General features: G+C 41.6%; 1 protein-coding gene across 7 annotated transcripts; it reads right to left on the reverse strand.

Moving 5' to 3' along the window:
- Positions 1-1,466: 1,466 nt before the first annotated feature.
- Positions 1,467-27,014, reverse strand: MDH1B (malate dehydrogenase 1B). Of its 7 annotated transcripts, none has more exons than XM_074341000.1 (11): positions 26,889-27,014; positions 25,083-25,195; positions 21,694-21,828; positions 21,351-21,493; positions 19,131-19,627; positions 14,705-14,846; positions 13,151-13,314; positions 11,555-11,694; positions 11,199-11,250; positions 6,310-6,390; positions 1,467-2,158 (listed from the first exon to the last, which is right to left on the reverse strand). In XM_074341000.1, the coding sequence occupies exons 1-11, from the start codon at positions 26,908-26,910 to the stop codon at positions 2,130-2,132; spliced, it is 1,518 nt and encodes a 505-aa protein (XP_074197101.1). In that variant the 5' UTR covers positions 26,911-27,014; the 3' UTR covers positions 1,467-2,129. The 7 variants fall into 7 exon arrangements, with proteins under 7 accessions (XP_074197101.1, XP_019582465.2, XP_019582462.2 ...); XM_019726906.2 differs by lacking the exon at positions 1,467-2,158 and adding an exon at positions 4,073-4,940; XM_019726903.2 differs by lacking the exon at positions 1,467-2,158 and adding an exon at positions 4,073-4,940 and having other exon boundaries at positions 25,083-25,118; positions 26,889-27,005.
- Between the last annotated feature and the right edge of the window lie 12 nt (positions 27,015-27,026).

Below are 27,026 nucleotides of genomic sequence, written 5' to 3' on the forward strand. Positions count from 1 at the left end.
AAAGCAAGCACTTTATGGCTTCTCTTTGGCATATCTGATGGCCAGCATCATTCCTCTTGTGCTTTGGGCCATTATTAAGTAAAATAAAAGTGATTTGAACACAAGCACTGTGATACCACGACAGTTGATCTGATAACCAAGATGGCTACTAAGTGACTAATGGGCAAACAGCGTGGAGACACTACATAATGGGATGATTTGCCTCCCTGGAGATGGAATGGGATGGTTCCAGATTTCATCACACTGCTCAGAACAGTGCGCAATTTAAAGCTTATGAATTTCTGGAACTTTCCATTTAATATTTTCATACCACAGTTGACCACAGGTAACTGAAATGAAGGAAAAGGAAAACGTAGATAAAGGGGGACAGCTGTACTTTCTTCCTGGTGTAATTCCGTATCTTATATTAAGCTGGGACAAATGTGTGGTAGTAGATACAGGGATGAAAATCAATTTGCTCTACTCTCCTAGAGCACCCTGGTCATTCTACAGTGGTTCAAATATCTGATAGTTCATATTAATGCTGGAAAGTACACCCTGCTGGGGATGGGGCTCAATGTTTCCTACAATGTCCCTAAAAAGGAGAAACTCTGCCCACGTTTCTCTCTAGCCCCTTCCTAGGTCTCTACCTATTGGAGAAGCAGCTGATTATCTGACTGGCCAGGACTAGACATCCACTGGGAAGAGATTCACTAAGGGGCAGGGCCACTGTCTTGAAAGGTGATGTGTGTTCATGGTTGTCTTTTCTGTTCCAGCTTTTCCACCTGGTTCCTGCTGATAAGTGGTTGGCATATCTGATTCAGGGGGAATGGAACAGGAAGCTCTGCTTAGGTTTCTTGGTTTGAGTTACATCTTTCAATCTTGCTCCGTTTTACCAGGACGAAGCCCTGCAGGTGGAGAGGCAACTGCCATAGGCCCAGCGATGTATAGAGCATCCGGTGTCTTCCCATCCGGTTATTGTTCTTTGTACTCACATTGCTTTGATTGAGGTCCCCACAAGGAGAGGTGGGGAAGTAGTAGGATTAAAGTACAAAACCTTACGCAAAGTCCTTAACACAGACAGACGTTAAGATTTCTGCACAATAACACCAAATGAGGTGCTGACTTTGGAAACAAGCAAAAGTTAATCATGGTTTTGAATCATGATGGTGTAGAAGGTAGCAGCATCAAAAATTTCACTGAATTTTCAGAAAGTAAGTTATACTTTAAAAGCTATTTTAAAACTACAGAGGAAGCACAGATATCAGCAGTTTTTAACATGACTCCTGGGCTCTCAGAAGTTCCTAATTGGCTTTTGAAAAGAGTCCTATTAACTTGAAAATACATGAGCATATTGGTTTGACTACTACTGCTTTAATAAAAAGACTGTAATTTTACTTAAACCATGCAATTATATGGTAAAAATATTATGCTTTTCTTTCAACATCTAGACCACTTCTGGTGTCAAGAAACAGAAACTTATTCAATGTAAGCCAAAGTGTGATTTATTATTAGGTAACTATGTCAAGCAAATCCAAGCAAAGACAATGCACACGTAGGTATTATGAAGATGGTGAACCTGACCAGCTCTGAAGACCTCACAGGCAGAACTTTGTGGCCTTCTCTAGTTCACTACCATTACCATCACTCAGACACCAACTTACTCGTCCATTTTTTTCAGTTCAATTTTTTTTGAGAGATCAAGAGACTATCTGATTAGTTCTCCTTGAGTAAGGTGTGTCTCTTTTGGCCCAATCAGTTGAATCCAACGTGGTAAGGAAATCTGAGCAAACCTGGCCACCTAAGCCCATGTCTTAGGTACTGTCTCTCGGAGGAAGCAGGTTCTCTCTGAAGGATGTATGAGCAATGATGCCATAAATGACAAATCTATTTTATTTTAGTTGAAAAATTATCAAGTGACACCAAACCATTTATGAGAAAATGCAATAACAAACATCCATGAGTGGTTACACAAAATAGTTGAACTCTAATGTTTGTGTGTGTGTGCAGTCACTGTAATTTGTCTAGCGTAATATTATCTAAGACTGAAGTGAATCTTTCAAATTATTCTTCCCTAAGTACAGACATGTATGGATTTTTCATATTTATTGTAATACCAAATAATTTTATAGTTGGTCTAATTTGATCTGCTACTGTTCCCCAGTTTTGCCTTCAGAGCCTGTAAAAGGAAGAAAAATGAAAAGATGTAATAATTTAAAAAGCACATTAGTAGAATTTGTTTTTATTATCTTTTCTCTTGCTCCCCTTTCTTTCTGTTGACCAGATTCCTGTATTCAATCTGATTCAATAGCTTAGGGAGTGTGTGTGTGTGTGAAGGGGACCTTGTGAGGGAAATCGAAACACAAGACCATCATTAGACCTTCTACTGTTTCTATGTGCAGGCTCTCTTGGCTTCTTTGCTTCTCATTCTGAGTTTGTTTGCAGATTTCCTGTCTTGGTTCTGCTTCTCCTGCATGTATCAATTCTAATTCCCCACGGTTAGCCCCACTCCAAAGCCTGTCATACTGTTCATTTTCAGAATGGAAGGTGCAGTGGATTTATTCACGTGAATGAACGTTTAAATAAAAATGTGGAGGCGTGAGCCAATATCCTGATTCGTCCATGACAAAGAAATCTACATCAGCCTGTTTTCATAAAATATTGGGACAGCTCAATTACATATTTTGAAAATCTGGACTCACAGATGTATCTGTGCCCATTTCCTTACTTACTCATTCTGAGGGAAGGATTTGGTTGTCACTGTCATAGACCTGGTTATAAAAATAGAATTAGGTTCTAGGAGAATCAGCAAGCAAGGCTGATCCCTATGGATGTGGGAGGGGGAGGGTTTGAAAAGCACTGTATCACAGGGACACGATCTCATCTACCCAGTTTCATTTACAAAATAAGAAAAGACTAGTTAACGTTTTATGTACCATCTATCATTTACAGGTTCTTGACTGACTGGCTTTTCAGAGTTGGCTTGAGGAATCAGATTTGAAAAATCCACTGCAGTAAGTAGAGAATTAAAAGAACAGATTCTTTAGTATTTAAAGCACACTTAGTTTTGCAGTTATTCTCATTTTCTCCTATCTTGTTTCCACTCCAAATTTCTCTGAATGCCTCGCTCTCTTTGGGAGTGGCAAGATGCCAGGTCACTTTTTCATGGAGTCTCAACCCATGACAGTGGCTTATCCACGGCCCCATGGGCAACATGTGCAAGCAGATGTCCAGCATCTTTCTACCATCCTCCCTGTGGAGTCTTGGTCCCCGTAATACAGGTCACTAGGCAATTTCTCAGTGCTTGTCAGCTCCCTCCCATTTCAGGTACAGAAGTAGTGAAAATGGAAACAGTTTAGGTTATTATTATTTTTTGGATATATGATTTTACAGGCAGATTTAGCAAATATATAAGCTTCTATAATATTAACCACATAAATACTAACAAGTAACAAAATATTTATATTTTACAAATATATACATATACATACACACACATATACGTGTGTGTATGTATATGTATGAATGTGTAAAAAATATATAAAAACAATATATATGTATGGAGAGACAGAGACAGAGACAGAGAAATCCCTAGATTCCCTCCGTTAAAGAGAATTCTAACTCAGGCTTCTTAGTCTCTTCCTCTCACCCACCTCCTGAGGAAGATCCTGACTTGCCATGTCAGCTATTTGGGGCCTTGTAATGAGGGACTGGAGAAGAAGGGGAAAGGCGGGAAGGGTGAAGACAAGGGGCCAAAGCTGAGATTAGACTATTTGGGGAGAGTGTAAGGTTACGTATGACACAGAAGCAGTCTCGGTATTAAAAAAAAAAAAAAATTGTGGACATTTTTATCCCTCCTTCAAAATGTTTATGAAGTATAAGAAAAGACACAGTTACTTCAAAATGACTTCAGTTGCTGGGCTGTGTTCTTCTGACCACTATATTCTCTGAGACGGGACAGCATGAGTCATGACTCTTAGCAGAGATTGTAACTTGATTGACTTACCAACTGGCATAACTAGATCTTTTCTCTTTCTCTTGGATTAGATCAGAATACGTGCTACCTTTATGTTCTGAAGCCAAAACTAGATAAAACATGTTGGGTTTAAGTAACAACCTGTGACATATTCTAAGTTGATGTTTTCAAACTTTGTTGACCATGACCCACAGTAAAAAATGCATTTTACATTGTAGCCCAGTACATGAACTTCTGTGCATATAATGAAACAACGAGTTACACGAAACAATATTTACCCCTTTCCAAACTATTCTTACCATTTCCTTATCTTTTCTACTTTTTTTATTTCTATTCTAGCTCATTGAAAAAAATATTCTGGTCTCCTTACTGTCCCTTTTATTATCCATTTTATTCTAGGTCAAAGAAAAATGCTAGTTATGAAATTGATTTTATGACCCACTAAATTTTTTCACAACCAACCTAACCCACAATGTGGAAAGTATGTTATATTTGATTTTAATGCTTATTCAACAAATAGCCCCCCAAACAACCTGAAATCAATCCCATTTTTTTCTACCTTATCACCACCAAAGTTCTTTAGGCTGTATGAGATTATAACACAGTAGAGGGTCTAAGAACCTAAATTTTCGATTAACAACTTAAATTGTTCCAATGCAAAGACTCAGGTATGCATACGCTACTACAATTTGGCTTCTCAGCCTCTGTCCTGGAAAGCTGCCAGTCACCTGCTTCATGCTAGAGCTTATAGTGTTCTCAGATCTCTCAGAAGAGCTTTATGCCCTCAGTCCTTTTCTTGAGAATTGCACTAGTATGTGAGTATAATACCACCTGGGGTACCACCTGGGCCACCTGGCATAATACTGCTGCCACCCACATACCTAGGGATAATGTGTATCTCACTGGGCTTCTTAAGCTATCGCTTCTGACTGGGACTGACTTCACCACGCTCTTCTGGATGTGATTTGGGCTGCTTGCTCATCCTCTAGAGAGCCAATGAAGCAGGTTAGTCCTCTAAGCCTGATCCCATCTATTTTATGCTTTGTCTTGCCACCCACATGGCCATATTGCTGAGCTCCCAACCAACCTTTCAGCCAAAACACAGACCCCCTACCTACCTTTTCCAGCTTTACTCATCTGTTTTGGATCCTCTGCTCTTGCCCAGCTACCCGACTCGTTGTCTTCTGAATATAATTTTATACTGCCTCAGGTTCATACTTCTGGTCATGCCTTGATCACCTGACATGCCTCCTTTGCCCATGTTTTTCCTTCTGGTGGGAAACCTTTCACAACCTCTTTCCTACCCAATCTTCCACTTGCACATCTCCTTTCAGTAAATTATATCAGTAATTCCTACTCATTCTTCTGGACTCAGTTCCCATTTCATCCCTTTGTGAAAACTTTTCCTAATACTCCTAGTCTACGTTGGGAGGCCCCCTGGGTGGTCCCATTACACCTCAGGCTTCTCTCTGTCATAACACTTACCTCTCAATAAGGTAGTTATTGATTTGCTTTGCTGTTAGGTTGGTGCAAAAGTAATTGCGGTTTAAAAGGTTAAAAATAATTGCAAAAACCACAATTAATTTTGCACCAACCTAATATTTCCCATGCTAGACGGTGAGCACTTTGAGGGCAAGAATGATGTTTGATTTATATTTATGTGCCTAGCACCTAGAACAAATTCTTTTTTAAAAAATTATGGTAAAAACATATTAACACGAAGTCTACCTGCCGCAACAATTTTTTATTGTACAGTATAGTATTTTAACTATATGCATATTGTTGTACAGTAGATCTCTAGGATTTTTTCATCTTTTGTGCCTAAACTAGCAGTTTCTGAAGAAATGCCCATTCGATGATCTTTAGCCATCTTAGGTGACAACGAGATTTCAAGATACTATTAAATTTTCTCCTTCAAACAATACAAGCATCTTTCCTTGTAAGTATCTAGATTATTAATTATATACATTCTTTCCTTTTGACCCGTTTTGCCCTATTTCACTGTTTTTTAAGCTGTTGCATATCTTGGCACTACCTTTTCATATTTTCATGGCTCCTTTCCCCTAGACATGTTTGTGTGGCCATAACTCCCTACTTGTGTCCCCCAGTGTCTCTTACAGTGCCCAGCATGCAGAAGGTGCTTAATGAATATCTGGTAATTGCCTTCAAAGAGTTTATTAGGTTTTAAATATGATCTTCTTTTTGAGTATAGGATGAGGGTGATGAAGGACTCAACTTCCGTTTTATGGCTAATAGGTGATCAAATTCCTTTGAAATTTAGTGAAAACTTTTTGACATTTATTGTTAAGCCTAGGATGTAAAGGGCATTTCTTTTCTTCAATCGATATACCTACCATCTGAGACTCTTTGATTTTCCTGGTTGTCATTTGTGGTGGGTAAGGTGGTCTTTTCATCCGTTTCGGCTGAGCCATTTTCTAAAAGTCAGAAAATGAAGTATTAAACTTCATTGAAAAGATTAAACAATCCTCATCCATAAATCATCTCATTGATATGCTAATAAGCAGAGATGTCTGTACTCTGCAAATTCTGATTATTTTCAATGCTCTGATCATGGAATCTCTGGAAGCACCGGTGTTTTGGACAAGGTCCAGTGGTGAAAGAGTGAAGATCAATCAACTCTATATATGCTTTGACCCTTGTTAATAAAAACACAGCATAAAATCGGGTAATTTTCTTTTAGAAAACCCTCTGTAATGCAAGTGTTGTGGGAAATTTAGGACGATCAGTCAATGGAGTCAAATGTAGAATGACTGCTTTATAGCCCATTATCATGAAAGGAATTTGGAGCTCTAGTATGCCAAATGCGGGAAACCACATGCAGGGCCTCTAAATTCTGAGAACAAGAGTTTGCCTTAAAACCAGCTGCTCATCAGAATTCTATGCCTGTACCCTCCGCCTATGCTCTGCCTCTGGGCTTTGGTTTGGCCCACTCCTGGTGACTTGCCCTCCAACCAGAACTGAGTCTGAATGCCCAAAGCCTGCCCTTGGCCCACAACTTCTTTCCCTTGTGGTCTCTCTGCCCTTCCTTCCACTTCCCGTACTTTGACCTCCCTAAACTTTCTCTAGTGTGGACTGAGGGCAGTCCTGTCCCCTGACAGGTTCTTTTAATGAGTTAATCCATTCTGAGAGGTAGCAACTGTTTTAATTGGTTGAGATCTATACCATAGTGGTTGTTAAATATTTCCAATTATTACCCCTGCCTGGAGCCTTTTATTTTATTTCTATGTGTCGCTTCCTTCTTTAGCCAATCTAGACCCCTATAGTCAGTGCATCGCTTCATCAGCTTTCTTGCAATTATCCTCAACTTCTTTGCCTCACCTCCTTCCTTCCCAAATGCTATGTCAAATAACAAAACAGTACTCATTTTCCATTTCCATATTCAATGCCAATGACCAAATCACTTTAGCACCCATTTAGGATGCCAGTAAAACAAGAGAAATAGGAGAAAAAAATGTAAGAAAAATAAATACTTTGGGGAAGTAATTGGATATTCCAAATAAAGTCATAATGGAAATACCCAGAATCTTGTAGGAATACAGTGTAATGTTATTTTTATTCTAACTGCATTTATTCTACTAACAGGGGTGGCAGTACATTCCAATAAATCATGCACCTAAGTTTCCACTCCTGGTTCCAGGCAGGGAATCACACAAAAGTACACTGGAGTCACTATAAGTTTAGTTTCTAACTTTCACTGAGCCCTCAGTTCTGAAAAAAAACCCCAAAAACCAAAAAAAAATTGTCATTTCCATTGTCCTTCTTTCCTTTCCTTTTAATAGTTATTTCAAAACTTCACCTCTTTCTTTATGACCCTAGTCTTGGGGACCTGGCCTTGCTGCCAATTTTGTTCTGAGTTTCCCCACCCTACATTCTCCTCTGCATCCACACCCATCACCTCTTCCCTTCTCTTGGACCTCAGTCGCAAGACACTTTCTGTTTGAAATGGATCCCATGTTCTAGAGCTTGTTTTCTACTGCCGTCTTTAGGATCTTTCTCCTCATTGCCCTCCATCTTCACCCTGTCCCTCCCCAATGGGAGTTAAACGTTAATATCCAGCCATCCATCGACATCTATCTGTCCACCGATTTATATTTTTGGATGTGTGAAACATGCATGTGGAACAAAATTCAAAAGGCTGAGAGACCATGCAGCGAAGAAGTCTTCCTTCCTCATCCACTCATGTCCTTCCCCAGAAGGTCACCATGGTTATCAGCTTTTTCTAATCACTACCAGTTGCTCACTTGGCCTCCAGAGACATGTGTCCATAGCACACCAGACATTTTCACTTAGAATCCTCTCGAAAATCGGCTCCTTCTCCTATATCCCTTAAACCACAGCTTCCTAATCATTTTCATGACTTAGTACACACAGCAAATGACAAAGACAATTGAGGCAACCAGCCGGGGGTTCCAGCTGCCCCAGACTCAGCCCCTGGGGCCCAGGAGATCAAGAGACCCCCACACCCAACCCATCTGTGGCTGACTGCTGGGGAAGCTGTCTCAGGGAATGACACAGTGACACCAACATACGAGTATGTCCAGATGCCAAAAACATCGGGGCGTTCTTGACTCCCTGAAGCTCTCATTTATCCTCTAGCTCAGATTGGTCAAGTTCTGTCACAATCTAGCCCCTTCTCTACATCTACATGGCCGCTTCTTGATTAAGGTCCTCATCATTTCTCTACCTGCAAAAGAACTGGTCTTATTACTATTTCTGGTCTTTCCCCTCCAATTCATTCCTCCCGTATAAACAGAGCGGCCATTGTAAAATTAGAATCTGCTTCTGTCCCTCCCTTGCCTTAAAGCCTGCATTCGTTTTAACAAGGGAAGTAACCTCTCTGCCTCCGGACCTTCCTCACCTCAAACTTTAGCTTCCCGATAAAACAAATTGGCAGTTCTCTAAAAGTTCTTTGGTACTTCTTTGCCTTTGTATGCGTTGCTCCCTTCTAGATGGAACAACCCTCTCATATAGCTTAGCGAATGCCTTCTTTCCTCGCAGCACTAGGTGTTGATGCGACTTCCTCCAGAAAGCCCATATCAGAATTCCTGCTGGGGGTTCTCAGTGCTCTCACGGCACACAGAGCATCCCTCCAGCCCACAGCATTAAACACACCAGCTCTGCAGCGAGGCCGTGGCTGCTGAGGCCAGGGGCCTCCCCTCCCATTCTGCTCCCATTTCTGCCCTCCCCATTCCACAGAATTGTTCTCATCAGAGTCACAAATGACCTCTATATCATACACCGTCAGGGACTTTTCATTTTATTTGTTTCCTCGGCAGCACCTGACCCTGTGGACCAGCCTTCATTCCTGGAATATTCTCTATTGTTAGGTCTTCCACGACATCAGGTTTCAGGGGCTTGCGCTGTCTCTCTGATCGTGCCTTCCTCACAGTCCTCCGGCAGCCGTGCCTGTTCTACTGAACCGCTGAAGGCAAAGCTCCTCCAGGCCTTCTCCTGACATTCTCTCTAGACAATATCCAGCATGCTCATGGCTTCGTATCTGTTTATGAGGCAACGATTCCCAGTTTGACAGCTGCAGTCCAGATCTTTCTGAGCTCCAGAAAGTATGCAGTTCTCTAGCTGATGTTTCCATTTTAGATATCCCATAGGTATTTCAGAATCAAAATGCAAGAAACTAAACTCATTCTCCTCTGGCACCGTGCCCTGCCTCTACCACCCAATACACACATTCTCTTTCCATCTCTTTCTGAAATAATGTTCTATCACCATTTTCCCCTTATCAGTACATCCACTCCATTGCCCAACCAGAAGAAGCCTAAGTCCTCTGTTAATCTCCAGAGCCGCCCCCATCATCAAGTCTTGAGAATTCCACCTCCTAAATATCTCAAAATTCTACTGCCTCAAGCCTTGCCTGCAATCATCTCTTTCTTGTGTCACCGGACTACCCTCCTGGTACCTGTTTTTCTGCAAGCAGTCTAGCCTTGTTCCAATCTGCTTCCCAAACTAATTGCAAACCTGATCAGGTCACTCTCCATCCAGAAGCCTTCCATAACTTGCACATATACTCTTCATGGCTTTGTCTCTCAGCTTCACCTCTTTAGGCTGCGGCCACACAAGCTATTTTCAGTTTTTCAAACCAATTCAGAGAGGTTTTCCTGCCTCAGGTTCTGTTCTTTAATCCTCAGGCATAAGTTCACACAGCACAGCACCTTGTACTTCTCATCCCTAAGAGTCACCACAACTGCAGTCACTTGTATGATTTATGATCCCTTGATGGACTTCCAAAAGGGCAAGAACAGGTCTTATTCACCCCATATTTCCAGCTCCTAGCACTGGCTTATAGTTGGTAATCCATAAATATTAGTAAAAGGAAGGAATGCTGTCCTCTCCAAAAGCACTTGACTAAAGCTCTTTGCCTAAATGAATGTATTTATTTCTATGCTTCTATTTCCATATTTAAGGTAAGATTTTCCTTAAGGCAAAGGAAAGATGATAGCATTTCCTTATTGAGTTGATGATTAGAGAAAATGCCAACAAGAAAAGTAAGCTTATTGAAATTTATTTATTTTTTTAAGCTACCTAAATAAATGTTGTGTTGTGGGGTTGAACTGTTCCCCAGGAGATTATGGTGAAGTCCTAATCCCTGGGACTTGTGAATGGGATCTTATTTGGAAATAGAGTTTTAACAGATATAATCAAGTGAAGATGGGGTCATACTGGATTAGGGTGGACCCAGAATGCAATAACAAGGAGAGATTTGGAAACATAGATACACACACGTGGAAGACAGACATGTGAAGACAGAGGCAGAGATTGGAATGATGCAGCTACCAGCCAGGAATGCCTCAGATGCTAGAAGAGACAAGGACAGATTATCCCCTAGAGCCTTCCCAGGGACCACGGCCCTGCCCACACTTCAGTTTAGGTGTTCTAGTCTGCAGGACTATGAGAGAATACATTTCTGTTGTTTTAAGTCATCCAGTTTGACATCACCTGTTATGGCAGCCCTAAAGAACTAATACATATGTATTCACAAAATGTATAAGGTCATAGTGTTTCCCCCATGTGATTTCTTTACCATTCCTAGGAGGTGTTTTATTTCCAAGCACACAATGAACTTGTCAGTGTGTTTTGTCAATAATTTAGTTTAAAGGTGATAAAATATGGATTATAGTTATCTATATTAAAATATGACTCAGTTTTAACAAATATTTTAATACTCTTTTAACAGCAGCCCAATAAAACAGCACATCTAAAAGATTACCTGATTGATATGGCTGAAAATTTATCAAGTCTCCCAGCGCAACAAGTTTCTCCTGTTGAAAAATTATATAATCAGAGAATTAAATGGCCACAGTTACTAACTTAATCATTCTTTAATAGAAAAGCACTTTTGATTCTTGACTTTAAAATAACCAACAAATATTTTTAACATACCAAAAATGATATAACTCAATGAGTAGTACTCGTCTGCTTTCTTCCAACTTGTGCTGGCTCCTTATTGTGTTTAGGAAGCAGATTCTAACTGAACCCAAAGAAAACCAGTGTATGCCTTGGCTCAGGGGAATCAGTGTAAAGTCATTATCAACGTCAGTTGCCTTGTATCTAGTCTGACATTACCTGAATCAGATCACTTGTCATTCTGGTCATTATTTCTTCACTTATTTCAATATCCTCAAGATCTGTAAGAACCACCCAAGTTCCATTTTCAAATTTCACAGGCATAGAAAAGACAATTCCTTCAGGTATTCCAAACTGGCCTGCAATGAACAAACACAGAGCAAACAAAACAGAAGCACTCAGAACAGCAAGTCCTACCCATTGAGCATTGCAGAAAAGAACAGATATACTCGTAGTACATGATTTTTAGTGATAATGGTGGAACTAAGTTTCTGGGAAGCCCTCCGCAGGGAGGCATGAAACACTGACTCTAGAAGTATCGATTGAGCATCTCTCCAAGTTCTGACAATCCCCCCTTCTGTGTTTCTCTCTGAAGAGAGAAATGTTGCTTCTTCTTTACCCTATTTGTCCTGGGCTCAGACTTCCTGCCACAGCCGGGAGGGCTGATGCCGTCTTTGTCTTCCATCTTGTCTGAGTTCCTTTTGGCTGCTTCCCATGGATTTTCCTTGTCCCCCTCGGGTCCATGACCCCAAGGCCTTTGTCTGTTCTGGCCTTCCACTCCTCTAGCCTCCTATGGCGGTCACATAGCTAAGGGATGAGGGCTGGGAAGGGAAAGAGACGGAGCAGGAAAGTTGGTGATTTCCTCACAGCTCCCAGGTCCTGGGTTGGATGTGCTCCGAATCAAAACGATTGGCAGTCCTTCCTACCAACTGAGCAACATTCAGATAAAACTGCGCCCCCACTTTTGTGCCTCAATCAAATAAGAAAATTATGCTTGCCATTCCAGTCATCAAAAATGTTGCCGCGAGGGCAAAAAATTGCAGATAGTCAAGAAACTATGATCTAAAATACTTTCTTCAGGGGGTGTCCCTGGTCCTCTGTTCACTTTCTATTTGTTTTCTCTCTAAAGAGCCAGCTTTATTGGTGAACAACACACGAAGGTTTACCTTCATATACGGTACAGTTTAACTGTGGTATAATGATCACTTGCTCCTCATTCCCAATATCACATTGTTTATTGACGAATTCCTACAGAGAGTAATTAAATTTCCTACAAGGAAAGATAAGGTTTAAAAGGCCGATTTCACTGCAAAGGTAATATACTGATTTGAATTCCCACAAAGGAGATGTTCATACATCTTAATTTCAATGGAATGAGATTCACTGAGTGCCTGCCCACAAAGGAGCAGCAAGAAGACCCCCGGCAAAGCCCTGCCCTCAGGGTACACACACACACACACACACACCCACACACACACACGCTAATGGAGGGCACACACACAAGTAATCCTCCCATCCACAAGGAGGCGGTAATACGCTCTCTGACGGAAGAACACAAGGCTATGTGCGCACAGAGGAGAGACAGATTAATTGATTTGGGGAGATTTCCTTGAGCTGCACCACAGCCATAAGAAGAATGGGGAGGATGTTCCCACTAATACCAGAAGGAATACAAGGAACACCATGAGGAAATTGTGAAAATACAGGCAGCTTATGGCCATGTTAAGAGACAGACAGGTGGGGAGTCAGAAGTAGGAACACAAGGCATGCATGGAGGGTTTTCAATATCACGAGACAAGGAAGACCCAGGTTTACCTTCACTCAATACTCCTAAGGACACGATCTCCTCAGGCGGTGAGCCATGGTACCAGTATTTCAACGTAGTGGCTATACTGTGTGCAGCTAAGATGCCTCCAAATTGTTTTCCCGTGGTGCTCAACTGTTTAAGAGTTGCCACAAAGTCTTCTTTTACCCACTCACTATAAGGAGAGAAAGAAACGATTTTACAATGGAGGGAGGAATGGAAATGAAAAAGACTGTTCCCTGGGTCAGTGGATCTAAGTCCAAGTATTTTGTGAACGTCTCCACAAAAGAGGAATGTGACTTCCTCTGTCTTTTCTTCAAGCTTCTTTAATCCCGTAATAAGAGGATTGAAAAGTAACGAAATAGAACAGAAAGGAATCCCAAAGTTTCAAACTAAAAACATGCTAGTATAAATACGGAACACCTAAAAGTGGTCAAAGGATGCAAGAACAATTACTTTTATTACAAAGAATTTATTCTATGTAGATGCTATCTTGGAACCAGTGGAATCCTTCATTTTAAATAAAATAGTATCATAAAACATTGCATTATTCACCTTGACAACTAGGGGAGTAATTATGTTTTATAATCTGAAAGTTTAAAGTCAGGGAATAGTCCTGCTGGACTAGAGCAAGTGCTAAATGCCTGCCCCAGCTAGGCCACCACGATACAGCTCCACTGGCCACTGCCGCTATCCAGCAGGCAGCAAACGTAGAGAATCATGCTCCAATAGGGTGAACCCAGAAACACATGATTTCTATGGATGGACGAAGTTCTTGAGGTCTGAGGAAGGGAAGGAAAGGGAGAGGGAGTGGAAAGAGTTACAAAGTTTTGAAAGATTCTTCAAAGGCACTCATTCCTTCGCCTTTCTCTCCTCTGCCCTATCCTGACAGCATTGACTGTGGCAGGCACGATTCTAAGTGCTTTACTGTAGTATTAATCCATTTACTCTTCCCAATGACCCTATAAGGCACATACTACACATACTACCGTACCATTTCCACTTTGCCGATGAAAACACTGAGGCACAGAGAGGTTAAGTAACTTCTCTACAGTCACACGGCTAATAAGTAGCTATGTGAGAATTCCAACCCAGGTGGCTTGGTTCTAGAGACTGCGCTCCTCACCACTTCTTGATTCTGCCTCTCCTGAGACAGAACACCCAGCATGGCCTGGACCTGCTCCCATCTTAATTCTTTGTTCTCGGAAAAGTTTTAACCAATTTCAACCTGAATACATACTCATACCTGTGCCTTTATGTTAAATAAGATTCACTTTACATACGCTTGCTTTAGAGATAACTTTAATGGAATGATCCACTTTAAGTATAATCTGAATTATAAAAATTCATAATTTCAAAACCAAGTAAGTTGGGGGTAGAGACTGACTAGTTGAAATTCTGTGGAACTCTTTCTGTTTCTTCCATAAAGAGCATAAACAAAGATGAGTGTGAACAATGCTAAGTTGTTTTTGTACACAGATTTCTAAGATTATTTAAAAGATTGTAACAACTATTAAACATTTATTCAACACTGTTAGTACACGTCACTTAAAAATAGACAGTACCTATCAAAAATCAAGCTTAAAACAGGGCGTGAAAAGTGAGGAGGTCCCCAAATAGCACTCTCATATCTGTAAACCTTGGCTTTTCTCAGATCAACGTAGCTATTTCCACTAATATTACCCCAAATGATCACATCTTTGATGCCTGTGAAGAAAATAAACAAAATTAACAGAATAATGAACATCATTATAAAAAACTGCCTGCAACCTATTTTTTGTTTGTGTGTTTGTTTTCAGATCGGTCCTTTAGGATAGATCCTAATAATATAAAACAGATCTAAGTTTATGCCGCCTAAAATTGCACAAATGATGTGGATCACCTCCTTAATCATCAGGGTTTGGCAATCCCCACGAATGCCCTACAAATGGTGTGGGCATATACTGAAATCAAGAAATACTGAAATGCTCCCTGAAGAAATTGCTACTGAAAATTAGACCACTGGCATTGGTCCTAAATTCGTTACTCTGCTCGTCTTAAGATAACTTTTTCTCTGCTTTGATTCTGACAAAAAGTCCTTGATTCTAGACTGGAGTAGAAATTTGGGCAAATGACTTAACTTCCTGGGTGGGTTCTGTTTCCTGCAGGATGAAGGTGCTGTAATAAGGGGATCCTGAAGAACATCTTAAGCGACACATCGTCATTGAATTAGCTTCTGTGTGTGAGGCACTTTCAGGTGGCAGCCTTAGAAGAAAGCCAAATCCTTGCAACATTCTGGGGGTGGAGGAGGAGGGAGGAGTGGGTGAGTGTGGGGACAGAGTCCCAGAGAGTAGTTTCCAGGCTCTTGGCCTCACCTGGAAAGGTGCTGGCTCAGGTAGTAGATGACCATCAGCTGTAACTAGTTGGCCATCAGCTGTAACCAGTTAGCCATTGGTCACTGATATAACTGTCGTGGCTGAGCTAGCAAGCGCAGATTGCAGCTAGCAAGGGGGGTTGGTTGGTTGGCAGAGAAGCGGTTGGCGGATTGTGCATCGTGTGGCGCCTGCTTCCTGTGTCTCCAACCCAGCGGCCAGCGAGAATATAGTGGTATGATTCCCCTATCTGTGGCTCCATGGGTGTTCCTTTATGGCCTAGCCATGACCTATATTCTTGTGTGGGGAGCAGGACCAGAGTCCCTGCATGACAGTGAGAAAACAACTACATACAAAGCGACAGGTACTTTGAAGAAAAATGAGAGGATGGGGTTGGAGAGAAATCAAGGCTGGTATTTAATGTGATTCTATAATTATAAATTTCCTAGGAATATTGTATCCAAAGTGAAAAGTAATTTTATTGATTTATTTATTAAGTTATTTATTTGCTGAAAGACTCAATTTCCTTACAAGGCCACATCACTTCCTGTGGTGAAGATGTACTTTTTTCCTGTTCTCCTGTATGAGGTTAAGATTGCTGTTGGCTTCAAGTAACAGAATATCCTACCGACTTGGCTTAAGTAGAAGGAATTGACTTTTCTCAGATAACAAAAAGTCAAGGTAGGCAGTGACACTGGTGGTTGATCAGCAGCTCAAAGACGTTATTCTCTTGGCCTTGCCCTCATGGTCCTAAAACGGCAGCAGCAGCTCCAAGTTTCACACACTCACATAGTTGTGTTCACAAGCAGGCAGTAGGGGAAAGAACAGGACAGAGGCTTTCTGTTTTTCCTTTTCAGGGAGTTAAATATTTTTCCAAAGGACTTCAAGTAGACTACACCGGTCAGCCACCCCCAGCTGCAAGAGAAGCTGAAACAATGAATGTCTCTGAACCTTTGTGGTAAGAGACAGGCTCGGGGTTGAATGGATCTCGGGTTGTCAATCACCAGTGTCTACCATCTCCTCTGAGATGCTCTCTCTCATCAAAATGACTCATGAAGTAGGAATAGCTGGTACTCCCTCCATCACCCAACTCCCAAGAGAGCTAGTGATGTGTACTTGGGCCCTTCTATTAGCTTCATGTTGTAGGAGGGAAGGGAAAGTGATTGCCTCGTTTGGAGCTCATGGGATCCCACATGGAGAAAATAATTCTCCAGCCCCAAACAAGCGTATGGTAGACATTTGTCTTAAAGTTTAAAGAAGCCTTTTAATCTCACTGGGTATCATTTTTCTTATCAGCTTTAAGGCCCTTTGTAGCTCGAATGCCCTAAATTACGCTAGAGAGAAGGACAGTGGACATCTGCTGTTTTCTCCTTCCAGCATCTCTTCCTACCTTGTTTTCGTTACTAGCATCCTGGTTTTTATTTCAATAACTATTGTTCCCCACGTTCTGTCAATATGATTTGGGTGGGGCTGTCCTCACCCCACAGCTCTATCAGTAGGCATGAGACCCAGATTCCAGAGTCCTGGCCACAATGATTGATTCAAAGATGGGCATGTGGTCCAGGCATGGCCAATCAGGGATTATCCTGCTACTTCAAAGAATCGAGAGAGAAAGCCCAATTTCAACTGGGGTAGCTAAGCTATAAACAAATAAGTTTGGGGATGCCAGTGGCCATTTTGCCACGTCTTAGAGAGCCTGCTTGTGAATCAAACAAATGCTGAGGAAAGCAGAGCTGAGCGATAGGCCAAGAGAGAACACAAGCTGGTCCTGACATCAGCATTCAAGCCCCAGCATCCAGCTGCATCTGAACTAAGAACTACCTCCTGTGCTTTTCAGTTATGTGAGAGTTCTCTATTGCACTCCAGTCACTTTGAGGGGACGTTCTGTCACTTGCAACAGAAAGTCCCAGTTAAGCTAAAGCACATGGTCTGAGACACCGAGTTATGTGTGAACCAAACTCAGGACATCCTGAAAAGGTTTGCTACTCTCTTGGCATCTGTAATTCTCCCTGAATGATTCTCCTTGATACTGTGTTTCCCCGAAAATAAGACCTAGCCGGAAAATTGAAAATCAGCTGTAATGTGTCTTTTGGAGCAAAATTAATATAAGACATGGTGTTATGTTATGTTATATTATATTTATTATGTTATATTATACTGGGTCTTATATGATAGTAAAATAAGACTGGGTCTTATATTAATTTTTGCTCCAAAAGACACATTACAGCTGATTGTCCAGCCAGGTCTTATTTTTAGGGAAACACGGTGGTTTTTCTATTTCATGTCATTACGTTCAAGTCTGTCTCTGTTGCTGAGTCTCTTCTTGTTGCTCCAATTCTACTTTGACTACTGTCCCTCTAATGTCTTTTCTTTTCCCAATTTTTCTTCATTTTTCTTTTATCCCCGCTTCTTATATGCTTATTGTCTTTGAGTACTGCAGGGCTTAGAATTTATGGCACCAGCAGACCCACAGGAGAGCAGCTTTCTGGTTGCAAGCCCCAGCCATCCTGCACCTTGTTTTAAATTTTGTAGCACTGCCTCTTCTTGACACTTTCATCAGTGTATCATAGATCTTGTGTGATAAATCAGTGTCTACACATACGCATATAAGGTGGACAGCAGGAGATACAATGATTAGCAAATCTTTTCCTCTCCTACTGAATAATTTTAGTATCAGTTTGGCTGAGAGGTATGCACTGACCTGGTGCTAAGACGCTGAATGAAGATTTGTATGCCAGAATACCAGGCGTGATGGTTCTGGGGCTTCCCTGTAAGGAATGGGTAATACAGCCCTTGCTATCATGTGTTAGGGGCTCATGAAGTCTTTCATAGCCCCATTCAGAGCGTTCTAGGCTCCCAGTTCATTGTCTTCCCGATAACTATGAGGCCGGACAGATGGCCTTGCACCTCCCGTTCTCAACAGACTCCGTTGTGCCTGCTCCATCTAAGAGCACAAAGAGCCACAAATTGTGATGTATGACAAGTATTTTTAAACATAGCGCTCCCCTTTTAAATACAACCCATTTACTGACCTAGTCTCATTCTCACGTGATTCTGATGTCTAGCAGCTCAAAGATTCGTCAGAGGAGAAACTGACCAGGTAGCATCATCCCTGTGACAAGTGTACTATCCTTGCCAACGTTTACCATGTGCCAGGCATTCTAAGCACTTTAGAAATATTACCTCACTGGATCCTCGCATCGATTCTAGGAGGTCGGTAGTATTATCATCCTCATTTTACAGATGAGGAAACTGAGGCACAGCAAGGTTAAGTGATTGCCCCAGGTGGGAAGTGGGGTGCAGCCACCTGAACATAGCCTGATTATTGTTTAAAAAGCACTGATTACCTCATCTGACTGTTATCTGGAAAAAAAATGGAGTCCTGGGTTTCAAATTATTACTTGAAAATGTAAATCTTATGATAGTAAATATGTGCTTCTTAATTTTTATGGCGATGGACAAAATCAGTCATGGAAGCCAGTTTAAAAAAACAATGTTTGCACAGTAGTCAAATCACACAAGAAGCTCTTTGTATCTGCTTCACGCTTCCTATTCCCCATATCCCGAAAGGTTCTTCCTATCTGCTTTGCAATCACGTTGTTTAAAAACAAACAAACAAACAAACAAACAGTTCACTCACAGGAAGGGGTTGTCTTCAGTTTTCTGGCCAGGGCAGCTTTGGCTTCTCCTTCCACCCCCAGCGCCACAGCGATAACATTGCGCGCGATGCTTGGGGCGTATCTCATAAGCAACGCCGCTTTGAGATTGACGAAAGTTTTCCCTCCGACAAGAACTCGGACGGAGTCGTGAGCATTCTTCTCGATGAGGTATCCGTAGAGCCTGCACAGAGGGACCCGGCTCCGGAGGCAGTCTTCTAACGTGTACACCTCCCTGTCCGTGGGGTCGTCCAGGATGATGATGACGTGGGCCTGGCGGAAGGCCTCCTCCACTCTAGTGCAGACCGAGACGCTTCGGAGGAAGGGCGACACCAGGTCCCATGTCTCCGTCTCAAGGATTTTGAGATGCTCTTCTGCCTGCTTGTTGTCAAATAGAGTTATGCTAATTTCCGTGTCCATTCCAAACACTTCGCCGCTGGTCAGTATGGGAATTAAGTTGTAGCAGGCAGGAGCCGACGCACTAAGGACAATGCAAAGCCAGATGATGAATGGTTACATCTTTTGTCCCTTTTAAGCCTTTATTTTCAATAGACATTTCTGTATGTGCATTAATAGGGTGATTTCATGTTTTAAATAGGCATACACAGCTGCAACTTTTTCCCCATCTTTTGCACATGCTGTTGTTTCTTTTTTTTTAAATTTAGCTTTACTGAGGTATAATTGACAAAATTGTGAGACATTTAAAGTGTACAATTTGATGTATATATTGTGAAAGGATTCCCCCATCAACTTAATTAACAGGTTCATCACCTCACGTATTTACTTTCTTTTTTCTTTGATGAGAACACTTAATTTTTAAGGCTAAAAGTCAAAAGTAGAACAAAAACTTCTCACTACTAACCCCTTGCTCTGGCCATCTGGCCATAATAATCCCCAAATAAGAAATGTACCTGTTTATAAGGCTTTTCAAATAAACTAGAAATATGCTGAGAGCAAAATGTCAAAGAACTGTGTCACGCTACTCTAAGTACATGTTTATGTTCTCTCCAGGAAGGTAAATAACAAGCTTCATTTAACCACAGCTCTTTTCTATTTTATACCTTTATCCACGAAACAATGACATTTTTTGGAAAGGGCTAATCTTTTCCAAATCCTTACTATGAAACCTAGATCAATACGGTCTATCAGCATCAGTATCTGTACCCATCACGCAGGTATTTGTGCACTCTATGTATTGTTTGCTATCAGCTGAGAGTCGTAGTGACTCCTGAAGGGAGTTTGGAAATGCATCTGGGCATTTTGGGTTTCCACAGTGGGTTTGGGGAGGGGTACCATGGGGGTTTCAACAGTACCTGCACCATTTTAATCCTTTAAAATACCTAAAGCAGATGTAATATTTATGAAATCTGGGTGTTAGTTTCATATCAGTTCATTACATCATTCTCAGTTCTTTTCTGTATTTGAAATATTTCATATTAATTTTTAAAATGGGCATCTCTATTAGGATACGTGCACGTGTAGTGAGAAGGGCAGTATGAGAGACAGACTGAGGGGTGAGGAAAGGAAAGGGGGAGGGAGAGAGAGAGCAAGATGAACAGCAAGAGAGACAAAGAGAGAGACGGTACTGAGATAGAGAAAAAGTGACGACAAAGACTACAAGTGCTGAGGACTGAGAAAAATGAGGAACAAAAGTGAGAAGGAGAAAAAGAAAGGAGCAACAGTGGGGGTGGGGAGTTCGGGACACAGAGACCGCATAAGGAAGAGTGAAGACAGCTCTAGCAAGTGGGAGAGAGAGGGCGATAGCCAGCGAGATGGGATGGGGGTGGGAAGAGGGGAAAGTAAGCAACGAAGACAGAAGAAAGGACAGCAAGGCAAAGAGCAAGATAAGTGCAAGAATGAGAGCAAGAGACGGCATGAGAGCCACAAAATGAGGGACGAGAGCTGGAGACAGAGTTATCAAAGTAAATATCTGTGCTAGCAAGTTGCTCTTAGATTTAATATGTATGTCTATATATGCATACACATATATACACATATTAAATCTATATATGATCTAAAGTTCATACATGGCTCTATTGGGGGATACATATATACAGGTATATGCATAGATATATGTATATATATACATACAAATCTCAAACTTGACATTCAAATATTCTTCCATTATGAAGTTAATCTCACATCATCCTCCTTTCTCAATATAAAAAGGCAATCTCGTGAATCCTGGGGTTTGACTGTCCCACCTGGTGATCCAGACCTGCAAAGGGTCGATGAGACTTTTCAGGGCTTCTTTCTCCAGTTCTTTTTCTATATGTGAACCCAGGTTCTCTTGAGCAATTACCTTCATCAGCTCAGTCGTCATACTAGAAGTGACACCATAGTAAAGCTACACATTGGAAAAGAAAAAGTCAACATCAGAAAAAAGATAACTAGCCTACAAGGGCTATAATGGAAAGTTCTTGGTTAAAGCCAGACTGGACTAAAAGAGAGCCGAGAGAATACCATAGAAAGTGAGACATTTGAAAAATAAAATAATGTGAAGGAATGATAATGTTTTGAAAGGATAAATCAGCTTAATTTATATACCTGGGCATGCTCCAGAAATTCATTATATCCTCCCAAGAGCAAACCCTTTCCTCCACGATCCAACAGCTCTCTCCAAATGATAGGGGAATCTTCATGACTCCATTTATTCTTTTCACACAAATCTTTCAGCCACTCCTATCAAATGATATTACAAGTGAAGTCACATTTCAATCTGTCTCATAATTCAATGCTTTAGAATTCAAACTCTAAAATACTAGCCTGTTTTATACTACTACTGTGTATACATAAAATTTAGATATCTAAACTGTAAAATGTAAATATAGAAAATAGTGATGAATTAAATAACAAATTAATTAAATAAGAAAGAATATTCTAAAAATTCATGACGAAATGAAGGTACTGAAAGTTGCTCTCTTTGCTGAGGAGACATGGAGTACAAGTGTTTAGTTTAAAGAGAAGCCACGTCTTCCAACTCAACTGATTTCAGAAAAATTCAACTGATTTTTCGCTTGTTCTTCTATATGAGATATTTCCAGTCTTAGGGCCATAAATATTTGATATTGCCTTCCAAATCTGTGAGTATAGTTTATATTGTTTAGATTAAATTAAGGAGCTAAAAGGTATCTGGGGATTTCTGATAGTGTGTATTAGAAAAAGCTCAAATCATCACCTGGTTTATGTAGACCAGGCCTTCCAATGGCAGAGGTGAGTAGAGACAGACAGCAATGTTCTTACAGGTAAAGTACATGACAGCCTTCTTATCTTTGGAGGCATGTGTAATGAGGCTACCTTACAAATAAAATCTCAGAGACAGATTTCTCTGCTGATGTTGAAATTTCTCTGCCTTTATTCCACCTTAAAGAAAACAGTGGTGCTGTGAAGATCCCACGACCGTCCCTCTAGTCACAACATAGCCCGATCAGTAAAGTGCTGAGCTTATGAAAGAAAGGATCTACCCCAAAGACCTTGATCACCAAGCAGGGCATGTTTATGTCCTGGCAAGAGCTGGGAGAGTACGTGTAGGAATGGCCCCTGAGGGTGCCGAATCAAGAGTGCAATGTACATCTGACCAGGGAGAATTTATCCATATGAATGAATCAATCCATATGCAATTCAAGAGTGTACACCCTGGCCACGACTCAGAAGACAATCACATCCGTAACATGCTGCTTGGATGGCTCTTGGAAGCTTGGAGAAAGTAATGGCTCACATGAAATGAAACAGAAGTGCCAGAACAGCCATGGGAGGCAGTGGAAGAAGGGATGAAAAAGCTTAGAAAAGTGGCTGTCCATTCTAGGCCAGGGCTGCTAAAGGACATGCTGCTACAGAGCTGGACTCTATGGCCACTGGGATGATTGAATCTTGAAATAAAAAAGGCCAGGGAACAGTTCCCACCAGAGATGATCTATTGTGAAAGAAGCACTAAATAACCCAGCAGAAAGATAATTTAGACAGCTGAAGGCATAATGCACTCATGAAAGAAAGAGGTTACACAATGGCCCTAGAGAACAATCTACTGCTCACCAAAGCTCATGTAGCAATTGCTGCTGCTAAATGTCCTGTGTTCACAACAGAGACCAGCGCTCTCCCGGATAATGGCAGATCCCTTGAAGACACCAAGTTGCCTCTTGGTGGCAAGTTAATTCTATTGGATCCCTTCCACACTGGAAAGGGCAGTGTGGAAGGGATCTAATGTAATCAACTTGATTCATCAACATATGTTTTGGGCAAAGAGTTACCGTCCCTGCTCATAGGGCTTTGGCCAGCACCCTGTTTAAGAGCTTATACAGTGTTTAACCTACCAACATGGGATCCTGCATAACATCACTTCGAACCAATGAACCCACTTTAGAGTAAAAAATGTGTGGCATTGGGCACTTAACCAAGGGACTCACTGGCCTGATCATATATCACACCACCTAACAGCCTGGTAGAGGGATAGAACAGCCCACTGAAGTTGCAGGCACGAGCTTGGAGACTGATACCTTGCAAGGATGGGGCACCATCTTTCAGGATGCAATAGACACCATAAGTCAATACTATAGTGTTTTTCCCCATTGGTGGAATGCATGAATCCAGGAACCAAAGGGTAGAATTAAGAGTGACACTGCTTACCATCACTTCCAGTCACCCATGTGGGGAATTTGTGTTTCCCAAACCCACTGGCCCTAGAAAATGTGGCCTCTAAATCCCAGGGTGTTCGTGCTTCTATCAGGAAGTGTCCCATTAAACTTTAAGCTATGGCTGCCATCTGGTTACTTTGAGCTCCTGTGCCAAAGAGACCAGAAGGCAAGGAAAGGAGTTACCATCCTGGAAGGGATAATTGGCCCTGATGACAGGGGCATGGAGGGCAGCTATTACCCAATGTGGGCAGGAAAGAGTATTTGTGTAGCTGATCCACGGGGACATCTTTGCTCAATTTTGACAGCAAATGGACAAGTGCAGCAGTCAACTCCTGAAAAGGGAATGGAGACTGGGGTTCAGGCCCCATAAGGATACAGGTGTAGGACACCACACCTAAGGCACCTGTCCAACAGATGGTAAGGGGAATCTATAATGGAGAGTAGATAAGAAAGATGATGTGTGTCAGTTAGGACCCTGAAACTGTGAAGTATATTTCATTTGACTAACATTTCTCTTGTAAAGTTTCCTTAGGGAGAGATGCCAACCAGAATCCTGGAAAAGCTGTTCCCAGATGGTGTGAACTTATTACATAGAGCATGTGGATCCAGGGCACTCACTCCCTTGGCCACCAGGTGTATGGGCTGCTGATGGCTCAGTGCTGAGTCTCCCTTCAATTCCCTTGCCTAAGGTTAAATCCCTTTCTGGGGCCACTGTTAGCTGGAGGGGTACAAAACCCAGCCCCCTTGCCTGTATTTGGGATATCTCTGAAGTGCCATCCCAGCTTCAGAGTTCCCTGTATGATCGCCTTCTGTTGCAGCTGGATGGCCATTTAACTTCTCCCACTGCCCAATCCTGCTGCCCTCATTCCTACCCAGGATGTTGTTCCCAAGAGCACCCCCTCAGTAAAGGAAACTTCCTTCACTCAAGTCTCTGTTTCAGTCTGTTTCTGGGAAAACCCAGTCCCAAAGAAGGGTATTTCAAATAAATAAGTGCCGCATGTCATTAGAAATCAATGTGAAGGAGAACAAAAAGTTAAAATGTGCAATATAAGTTACCTGGATTCTTGGGGGAGAAAATCAGCCAAATTTATTCTACTTATTGGTTAGGGTCTCATTTGTTCTACTAGGTATTAGGAGAAAAAATAATGTTTTGAGACTGATAAGTGAGGATTTATTAGTAGTAAAATATCAGTAGTACATGAGCATTTATTACTGGAAGCCTATCTGATACACTAGCTAATATTAATCAAATTAGAACAGAATTTTGTGCATGTGTAAGTTCAACAAATAGTAAAGGCTTCTTACCTCCCAAACATGAGGATGTTGTGTAATTTTAAATATCTGAAAATCAGGAAGATTCTTCTGTAAATAATCTGCCAGAACTTCTGCTTTAGCATAAAATGGGCAATCTGCTCTACCTGAAAGAGTTCAAATTTGCAATGTTTTCTGTCATCATACAGAAATTATCATGTAGTCACAAGTATTTGCTATATAATTACAGGATTAATCATACAGTTATATTTTATAACAGTTACTATAGTATAAACTTCCACTACATAAACTTTTGATTTTTATTATATTGATAAAAATAAAATAAATTTCAGAGGAGGCCAGAATTTTAAGTAATAAAATGTGGAAAGGAAAAAAGACTATTGAATCTTCACTCTCCTCCAGGACTATGTTAGACCTCACTTCCTCTACGAGGCTTCCATGCCACTAATGAAGCATGAACTACTAACAATGAACTATTCATTAGTAGCCATGAAAAGGCAAAGTGTGACGTGAATATGTACTTTGAATAAAGTCTAAAATACTGAATACGGCTAACAAGAATCTGTTATTTAACCCTGGCTTCAGCCTATGCTACTCCCTTCCTTGTACTTTTTGCTCCAATCCTACTTAACCTATTTCAGTTTTCTACTTATTGTATACTCTCAATCATCATTAAGCTAGCTCTCCTCATTCCAACGCCTCTTTCTACTCCTTATACCTAAATTACTCTCCTTCTTATTTCCTCTCTGCTAGGTAACTCTTTGTCGTCTTTCAGGTCCTTGCTTAAAGATCGCTCCATCTACGAAGCCCTTGCCTGACTAAATAAAGTCCCCTGCCACTGACAGCGTTCCTATAGAACCCTGCCCTGACACTGCCACACATACAGCATTCTTTGTTAAGTTTGTTTACCACTCTCTTCCCAGCATTTGGTCAGTCAGTGCTCAAAAATATTCTTCTGAGTGAATAAAGAAGCAAAAAAACAAACAAACAAACAAAAAACAGATTTAAGGCAGATGGGAGATGTCAATTGTGTTACTGCATCAAAGAGGTCAAATATAAGAGTGGGCAGCTTCTGCAAAAGTCATGGTGACCTTGGTGAGGGCCATTTCAGAAAGGAGACAGATTGAGTGGAAGAAGAACCTGGAGATAGAAGGGCAGCCCACTTTTAAGAAACTCGCTGAGAAGGGAAGGAGGCAGGTACAATAGCATGTTGTAGTAAAAGCCTCTTCCGTGCTTTTCTGGAGGCCAGTGGTCATTTCCAGTCCTTCTCCATGGCGGACAAGGTGCAAACCCATTAAGGATACTCTCCTGCTTTAAAATACTTAATGACTCCTTATTGCTTTCGAGATACAGTTCAAACACCTTTACTTGGTGCACTTGAGGTGCAAGGATCTGGCTCCAGCTCCGCTCCCCAGGTGCAGTCACTTCCTCCATCTCCAGCTCATTAGGCCATAAGACTCATATGTAGCCTCTGTGCTTTTATCTGGAATGGCCTATCACAAACTTTCACAAATCAGGTCCTGTAAACAACTCTCAGAGCTCGGGGCACACTATCAAAATTACTTGTTTACACGCTTCTGCACCCTATGAGACTGGAAGCTCCTCGAAGGCAGGGATGTGTTTTTCCTCTCACTGTAGCCCCAGTGTCCAGCAGTGCTTTGCACAGGGGCACTGCCCAGTAAACGTCTTTGAATGCATGCATAAGAAAGCCTGAGGGGGTCCATATTGAGGCGGGAGTTGCTAGAACAGGAGCCAGTTAAGATCACTGAAAAACAGTCAGAGGAGGCGAGCAGTTGTCGGTGTTTTGAGCGATCTGCGGGCGGAGGCGGGGATACTCACCCGCAAGCACGAATTTGGCCATGGTGAGACCGTGAACCCCCTAGGCTGGAACCAACGGCGACTCCGGTTTCCTAGCAACCGCGACGCCAAGGGGATGGCGCAGGCGCTCTCTGTAGCTGAGCGCGGGGGTCTGTCGCC

The sequence above is a fragment of the Rhinolophus sinicus genome, linkage group LG01 (assembly GCF_036562045.2).
Source record: "Rhinolophus sinicus isolate RSC01 linkage group LG01, ASM3656204v1, whole genome shotgun sequence".
NCBI classification, from domain to species: domain Eukaryota; kingdom Metazoa; phylum Chordata; class Mammalia; order Chiroptera; family Rhinolophidae; genus Rhinolophus; species Rhinolophus sinicus.